This window comes from Haliotis rufescens, unplaced genomic scaffold, assembly GCF_023055435.1.
Source record: "Haliotis rufescens isolate VD_foot unplaced genomic scaffold, xgHalRufe1.0.p SCAF_5, whole genome shotgun sequence".
NCBI lineage: Eukaryota > Metazoa > Mollusca > Gastropoda > Lepetellida > Haliotidae > Haliotis > Haliotis rufescens.
Genome location: NW_025964223.1, coordinates 61,814,056 through 61,823,142, shown reverse-complemented (window position 1 = coordinate 61,823,142; position 9,087 = coordinate 61,814,056). Strand labels below are relative to the sequence as shown.

At 42.2% G+C, this 9,087-nt stretch overlaps 1 protein-coding gene across 1 annotated transcript; it reads right to left on the bottom strand.

Moving 5' to 3' along the window:
* Nucleotides 1–749: 749 nt before the first annotated feature.
* Nucleotides 750–5,195, bottom strand: LOC124143855. The gene is made up of 2 exons (XM_046513012.2): nucleotides 5,047–5,195; nucleotides 750–1,318 (listed from the first exon to the last, which is right to left on the bottom strand). The coding sequence occupies exons 1-2, from the start codon at nucleotides 5,096–5,098 to the stop codon at nucleotides 981–983; spliced, it is 390 nt and encodes a 129-aa protein (XP_046368968.1). The 5' UTR covers nucleotides 5,099–5,195; the 3' UTR covers nucleotides 750–980.
* Between the last annotated feature and the right edge of the window lie 3,892 nt (nucleotides 5,196–9,087).

The following is a 9,087-nucleotide window of genomic DNA, read 5'->3' as shown; positions in this document are numbered from 1 at the left end:
TCTCTCTCTCTTTCTCTCTGTGTCTCTCCCTATCTCTCTCTTTCTCTCTGTGTCTCTCCCTATCTCTCTCTTTCTCTCTATCCCCATCTCTCTCTTTCTCTCTATCCCCATCTCTCTCTCATTCTCTATCACTCTCTCTTTCCCTATCTCTTTCTCTATCCCTATCTCTCTCATTCTCTATCACTCTCTCTTTCCCTATCTCTTTCTCTATCCCTATCTCTCTCATTCTCTATCTCTCTCTCTTTCTCTCTGTGTCTCTCTCCCTATCTCTCTCTCTTTCTCTCTGTGTCTCTCCCTATCTCTCTCTTTCTCTCTGTGTCTCTCCCTATCTCTCTCTTTCTCTCTATCCCCATCTCTCTCTTTCTCTCTATCCCCATCTCTCTCTCATTCTCTATCACTCTCTCTTTCCCTATCTCTTTCTCTATCCCCATCTCTCTCTCATTCTCTATCACTCTCTCTTTCCCTATCTCTTTCTCTATCCCTATCTCTCTCATTCTCTATCACTCTCTCTTTCCCTATCTCTTTCTCTATCCCTATCTCTCTCATTCTCTATCACTCTCTCTTTCCCTATCTCTCTTTCTCTATCCCTATCTCTCTCTTTCTCTATCTCTCTCCCTATCTCTCTCTCTTTCTCTCTGTGTCTCTCTCCCTATCTCTCTCTCTTTCTCTCTGTGTCTCTCCCTATCTCTCTCCATCTCTGCTTCTCTGTCTCTATTATTCGTTTTTCTATCTTTTATTCATACATATAATTTTAAAACATTAAAACATATTTTATTCATAAATGACAACTTTTAACAACATAACTCAGACCCGGATAATTGTAAACACTCTTCAGAATAATCTGTGTTTCATTCAATCAAGCAGCATGGTGTTAACGAGCTTGGGTCATCTAATCTATACGCGTGGCAGGTGTTCCGTCTTCTCCATACCAAAGCACTGATTTGTACACGTCAACACAAAGTGTTCGGGTTCCAGACAGGTCACTCAATTTTCTGTCCAGTCTGCTTCATATACTCATCGTAGTCTACTTCTACGAGTCCCATGGCGTCTTTTTCTTCTTGCGTCCACTCCTTTGGGTCCTTCCAATAAAACTCGGTACCTTCAGGGCAGAACTTGGGATCTTCCTGTTGTTGTTCCATCGTAAGGAAAGGGTTAAAGTCGCCAACTTTGTAGCAGGAATCCCCCGTCAACCAGTACAGCATAGGGTGTTCCCCCTCCTCTTCGAATCCCCCCTCGCCCCCTGGCGGATCTTTGTGGCAGTGGTCACCGGAACAGTCAGCGCTCAGTGTATCAAGGGAGGTAACACTCGTTATGAGGGCTGAAAAGTAATGGAATGCTGAGTATTATAGTGCGTGGGAATGAGGAATGACTTGGTGTATATGTGCATCATGGGTTGAGGGTTATCACATATGCATCAGGGGTTGAGGGTTATCACATATGCATCATGGGTTGGGGGTTATCACATAGGCATCGTAGATTCAGGTTATCACATATGTATCAGGGTTGAGGGTATCACATATGCATCATGGGTTGGGGGTTATCACATATGCATCAGGGGTTGAGGGTTATCACATATGCATCATGGGTTGGGGGTTATCACATAGGCATCGTAGATTCAGGTTATCACATATGTATCAGGGTTGACGGTATCACATATGCATCAAGAGTTGAGGTTATCACATATGCATCAGGGGTTGAGGGTTATCATATATGAATCGTGAGTTGAGGTTATCACATATGTATCAGGGTCAAGGTTATCACATATGTATTGGGTCGAGGTCATCGCATATATATCAGGGCTTGAGGGTTATCATAAATGTATCAGGGGTTGAGGGTTATCATAAATGTATCAGGGGTTGAGGTTTTCACATATGTATCGGGTTGAGGTTATCACATATGTATCGGGGCTTGAGGGTAATCACATATTTATCAGTACTTGAGGGGTCATCACAGGTATCAGGGGTTGAGGTTATCACATATGTATCAGGGGTTAAGGTTATCACATATGTATCGGGGCTTGAGGGTTATCACATATTTATCAGGGCTTGAGGGTTATCATAAATGTATCAGGGGTTGAGGTTTTCACATATGTATCGGGTTGAGGTTATCACATATGTGTCATGGATTGAGGTTATCACATATGTATCAGAAGTTGAGGGTTATCACATTTGTATCAGTGCTTGAGGGTTATCACATATGTATCATCACATATGTATCAGGGGTTGAGGTTATCACATATGCATCGGGGGTTGAGGGTTATCACATATGTATCAGTGCTTGAGGGTTATCACATGTATCAGGGGTTGAGATTATCACATATGTTTCAGGGATTGAGGTTATCACATATGTATGGTGTTTTGAGGTTATCACATATGTATCAGGGGTTGAGGTTATCACACATGTATCAGGGGTTGAGGTTATCTCATATGTATCAGGGGTTGAGGTTATCACACATGTATCAGGGGTTGAGGTTATCACACATGTATCAGGGGTTGAGGTTATCACATATGTATCAGTGCTTGAGGGTTACCACATGGGCATCATGAATTGTGTGTAATCACATAATTATGCCTTATGGATTGGGGGTTATCACATGCATCATGAGTTAAGGGTTACCATATCTGCATACCCGTGAAGATCCGGGTTAGAATAGGTCTTCACCAACCCATGCTTGCCGTAAAAGGCGACTGTGCTTGTCATAAGAGGCGACTATCGGGATCTGGTGGTCAGACTCGCTGACTTGGTTGATGTATGTCATCGTATCCCAAGTTCGTGGATCGATGCTCATGATGTCAATAACCGGATTGTCTGGTCCAGACTCGATTATTTACAGACCGTCGTCATATAGCTGGCATATTGCTGAGTACGGCTTTAAACAACAAACAAACAAACAAACTAACAAACTGCGTCAGGTGAGGTGAGGTGAGGTGAGGTGAAATGGAGTTTAAGGTTTCGTTCAAAATTAATGCACCTTTTTCGCGCGTGTGTGTGGCTGCTTGTACTAATACGGGCTAATGTCGATTTTATAGTGCTATCACACTGAGATACCATGCCGCGGTTAAACATGAATACCCCACTCAGACACAGTACACTGACTCCGAGACGACCAGTCCTTGTTTAGACCCTTAAAGTGCAAGTATCATGAAAAATAATTCTAGATTTTTCTTACGTCATTTTGTAGCCAGTATGATGTACACTACAATGGCCGAGAAAAACAGCGTGAAAATGTAAACTTAGCGCTGCACTTTATTAAATGTACGTTTTTTTAGGTCTATTTTTGTGACTAATCTTACCAGCGCTAACGAGGAGGCGTGGCTTAATTACCACGACCGGCTATGCCTGCAAGCTGATTGGGTATTTCTACCAGCCGGGTACATAATATACGCGATTGTTTCATTGTTTGTGGAGAGACCTGTGTTGTACAGATAATACCGGTATTGATTCTATGTATGTCAGGAGTATGGCAAGTAACCTTGATTTAACGTGAATTGTATAATTTTAACATTGGAAGATATTTTTCTTTTCAATTTTAAGGGCGCGGGTTTACTTTCATTTGTTTCGTTTGTTTGTTGTTTAAAGCCGCACTCAGCAATACTCCGGGTATATGACGGCGGTCTGTAAATAATCGAATATTGACCAGACAATCCAGTGATTGACATCATGAGCATCGATTCACGCAATTGGTATACGATGACATGCATCAACCAAGTCAGCGAGCCTGACCACCCGATCCCGTTAGTCGCCTCTTACGACAAGCATAGTTGCCATTTACGGCAAGCATGGGTTGCTGAAGACCCGGAATTTCACGGGTCAGTTTACCATCAATGTATGCATTGCCGAATTTCATACATGCCAAAAAGACTGCACTCAAATATGTGCTATGATTATAAGCAATATGTGTTACGATACCAGGGAATTTAGATATTGCTGGAATCATAGATTCTGTTGTGGAGTTAATAGCTGAAGGTAAGGCGTACGTTCTGTCAATCAGTGAGTGAGTGAGTGAGTTTGGTTTTACGCCGCTTTTAGCAATATTCCAGCAATATCACGGCGGGGGACACCAGAAATGGGCTTCACACATTGTACCCATGTCGGGAATCGAACCCGGGTCTTCGGCGTGACGAGCGAACGCTTTAACCACTAGGCTACCCGACCGCCCCTCTGTCAATCAAATAACGGTGTCAATAATATCTGAGTATGATTCAGTCACGGCCAATTACGACCTCATGTATTTGATAATAAACCGAGGAACAAAAGAAACTATACCTCTCATTTGATTTGATCGTATGTTTGATGTTCTATTCAACATATAAGTCAGCGATATTATATCCAAACAAAATATACGGGTGTTTAGTCAGCACTCCCAGAATGCTTCTACAGGTTTACATTTTACATTATAACTTGATTTAAACCTTTCAAAAATTAAACAACAAACATTCACATGATACATAACTGCGGATGGGTATCTTAGACATCGTATCTTTGAAAATCAAGACGGCACAAATTTACAATTTTTCAAACTTGGTAGGGATCATATGATTGCAAATTCATTTTTTACCCCAGTCTTCATTGAACCAGTATATTTTTATACAAAATTACCCAACCACAGAATTACGTCTTACAACCAGTTGCAGGAATGATTTGTTTGTTTGTTTGTTGTTTAACGCCGCACTCAGCAATATTACAGCTATATGACGGCGGTCTGTAAATAATCAAGTTTTGACCAGACAATCCAGTGATTGACATCATGAGCATCGATCCATGCAATCGGGATACGATGACATTCATCAACCAAATCAGCGAGCCTGACCACCCGATCCCGTGAGTCGCCTCTTACGACAAGCTTAGTCGCATTTTACGGCGTGGATGGGTTGCTGAAGACTGAATGAGTGATGGTTAGATAGACATAATCAAATTTAACACCAATTCTTTCAATTTTCAATATCATTAAAAACAACTCGGTATACTTTCTTTTGCCCCAAAGATTATGACCAGCGATTGTTCTCTTCCATAACATAATCACCTCTTTTTAAACACAATACTCACCTATTCCGACAATAAGCAATGTGGACATCTTCGAGATCCGAGTGCTTGCCATGCTTAATCAAACAGTCGAAATTAATTTCGTCATGTGAAGTTTAACAGTTAAAATACTGTTGACTGCTGGGTAGGTCCACGTGTCGCGACAGTGTTGAGACAAGTTTTGGGGTACACGTCAGCGTGGGATACCTCATGTGGCAAACCTCATGCGGTGGACCTCTTCATCTTGATGATTTATAACTTCAGCCGTGCGATTGTGTCGTCATCGTAAACAAGGTCGTAAAAAGTGACCCAGTGTTAAATGAGAAAGTAAAATTTCTGTTTTTATGGTATTTCGGTTTAAATGAAATTTGAGAAGGCGATACATTTAACAGAAACTGTTGAAGTTTGAAGACTGTCATCATCTTGTAATGAAGCAGACTCTTTGTACATCAGTATCAAAGTCGGATCAGTATTAAATCCTTCTCAGTTGTCATGAGGGTGGTGAGTAGGTCGATGGGTCGGGGGTTAAGAGGTGAGGTGAAATGGGGTGAAACGTCGCGTCCAAGATTATTGCACTTATATAGCGGCGTGCATGCACGTATGTGTGTGTGTGTGTGTGTGTGTGTGTGTGTGTGTGTGTGTGCTTGTCCTAGTCCGGACTGATGCCGATTTATAATGCTAGCACACTGAGCTACCATGCCGCAGTTTAACATGAATACCCCACTCAGACACAGTATACTGACTCCGAGCCGACCAGTCCTTGTTTTAGACCCTTAATGCCAAACGCCAGACAGGGTAACAACAAGTACCATCTTTTAACGTCTTTTGGAATGAGGCGGCCGGGATCGAACCCCGGACCTTCCGCTCTCCGGGCGGACGCACTACCACTAGATCACGGAGGCGGTCTGGAGGTTTAGGCAGTACATGGGGCGTTTGTAGATGTACTGACATCATAAAAAAATATCCCAGGGTTTATTATCACACATTCAAGCACGATTCCATAAATAGCCCTGACATGGCTAGCCTACGTTGTTAGGTGTTACCAGAACTTACATACCTTTTTATTTTGTGTGTTTGTCTCATGATCCATACACTTCTATCTAGTATATAATTATGTATCGTGTTGTGTTTTTGGGTTTGTTTGTGTTTAAAAAGAACACTGTGTCCAGGGCTACTAAGTATAAACGATCTACAATCTAAATCGATAGTTACTTTTGTGATGGATTTGTACCATTTCACAAATTGCTGCGTTAATTCCTATACTTTGTTGCAAGTGAAAAAAGAGTTCTGACGCTCAAGGTTATTTTTTGCAGTACACGAACTGTCATCACGTCTGCCACATGAATTTGTTGTAATAATTCTGTGAATTGGCTTTTATTGATAGTTAAAAACTGTTTAGTGTTCTCATTGTTATGAGAAAAATTAGATCACATCTTTCCGAAGATTATTATCGACATAAAATTGCAATTTTATGAAGGTTCCATCAAATGATAAATAGTATATATCATGTTATGTCCTTAAGAAATGCGATACGTGAAGATCCGGGGTGGAATAGTTCTTTGGCAACCCATGCTTGTCGTAAGAGGCGACAAACGGTATCAGGTGGTAAAGCCTGGTTGATGCGTGTCATCGTAATCCAATTGCGTGGATCGACGCTCATGCTATCAATCACTGGGTTGTCTGGATATGGATACAATGTGTTGTGAAAAATACATTGTTCGGTTCCACATTTTAGAAGGAAATATATATATATATCTTGATACAGAGATAGACAAAATATTCTCTCTTTAACTAACGCCCCGTGATCGACCCCTCAAATACCCTAACAGCAAAGACACCCTTTTCGCGAACTCCCGGTGTTATCAGTAAAATTTAGTGATCCTAAAACCTAAATGTTTCATCACTATTTTGCTTTAACGTCAGTTTTGTTTCTTTGTTGTTTAACGCCGCACTTAGCAATATTCCAGCTATATGGTCTGTAAGTAATCAGACAATCAAGTGATTGATATCATGAACATCGACCCACGCAATTGGAACACGATGACATGCATCAACCAAGTCAGCGAGCCTTTTACAGCAAATATGGGTTGCTGATGACCTATTCTAACCCCTTCAAGGGGCTTAACGTCAGCAAATGCCCCTGTTCACGTCAAGACATACTCCCACTGACGTTAGGTTTGGATGACAGAAAGCTTTTGGATGAATATTCAAAAAACTAAAAATAGAGTAAAAACGGTAATATACCCATTAGATCCCCATTATCATTACCTGTCGATGAGGATTGGTTGGTAACAATGTGTGCCTTGGCTGATTGTGTGTCATTGTACAGTGCTTTAAAAGCTGGCTCTGCTGGTCAAAACCAGTTGAGTTGAGTTGAGTTGAGGTGAGGTGAGAGGCGAAATGGAGTTTAACTTCGCGTTCAAGATTGTTGCACTTATATAACGACATGCATGCACGTGTTTGTGTGGCTGCTTGTGCTAGTCCGGACTAATGCCGATTATATAGTGCCCACCGAGATACCATGCCGCAGTTTTAACATGAATACCCCACTCAGAATCCGAGCCGACCAGTCCTTGTTTTAGTCCGAGCCGAGCACCAGAAAGGGCAACAGCAAGTGGCATCTTTTAACGTCTTTGGGTATGGCGCGGCCGGGGATCGAACCGCCGACATTCCGCTCTTCGGCGGACGCTCTACCACGAGATCAACGAGCCGGCCCATTGAGAGATGAAAAAACATAGGTAATATAAGTAGAAGACGGGAGAAAAAATATGAGTGTCAGCTCTAGAAAGTGACAAGAGCAATATGTGTAAAACCAACAACTTAGTGTGTCGTCTGCTCGGCTGACTTTCCCGTGACCATGTCTTCAAAACAAGGTAAATATGTATTGCATTCACTTGCGAAAATATACGTTCCAACTTGACGTTATGGTATATGATAAAAAAGGTTATTATATGTCAGTTTTCAAATCATATGCCATGTCAACCCTCGGGGTGATATGCCGTATAATAACCCCTTATTATGTCCCCTCATACTCAGGAGAACCCGTGAAGATTCCGGGGTAGAATAGGTCTTCAGCAACCCATGCTTCCCGTAAAAGGTGACTCTGCTTGTCGTAAAAGACGACTAACGGAATCGGGTGGTCAGGCTCGTTGACCTGGTTGGTGCATGTCATTGATCCAAATTGCGTGGATCGATGCTCATGATATTAATCACTGGATTGTCTGGTCCAGACTCGATTATTTACAGACCGCCGTCATATAGCTGGAATATTGCTGAGTGCGGCGTTAAACAACAAACCAACCAACCAATCATACTCAGGAGACCACCCAATGCTTAAAACACAATGATACCCATGGATCCCATACATCGGAGAGACGCGGCACTTTGAGTGAGTACGGTTTTACGCCGCTTTTAGCAATATTCCAGCAATATCACGGCGGGGGACATCAGAAATGGGCTTCACACATTGTTCCCATGTCGGGAATCGAACCCGGGTCTTCGGCGTGACGAGCATACGCTTTAACCACTAGGCTACTCGACCGCCCCCCCCGGCACTTTGAGCACTGGGATGATACAAATGATGTAAATAAGCGTACAGTGAAACACCCTTAATCCGCCTTTCGTGCAGTGACGTCTAGATATCTTCACAAAGGACACTACCATATAGCAATGAATCGATAACCCGAACAGTTTGTGAATGGTACGATTTGAAACGGTGTTTCACCGTGTATGTTTCAAATGTTATAAATATATCTGTGCTGCATGCGGCTCCAATGATTTTATTTTAAATGTTTGTTTGTTTGACGCTGTACTCCAATCCTCCATCAGTATGACGGCGGCTTGTAAATAATCGAGCTTAGAGGAGACAATACAGTGAGTGATATTGTGAGCAGCGACCAAGTCATCAACCAAGTCACCAATTCTGAACACCCGAACCATTAATTCGCCTCTTGTGACCAGCGTAAACTACTGGAGGACCTCATCTAACCTAGCATCCCCCCAGTCTTGACTGTGGTTATATTGTATAACTACATTGTATTGCGAGAAGACACAACATATCAAACA

Coding starts and splice junctions, on each gene's coding strand:
- LOC124143855 (XM_046513012.2), bottom strand. CDS start 5,098: ATGGCAAGCACTCGGATCTCGAAGATGTCCACATTGCTTATTGTCGGA. Junction 1,319..5,046: donor ATTGCTTATTGTCGGAATAG/GTGAGTATTGTG, acceptor ATTACTTTTCAG/CCCTCATAACGAGTGTTACC.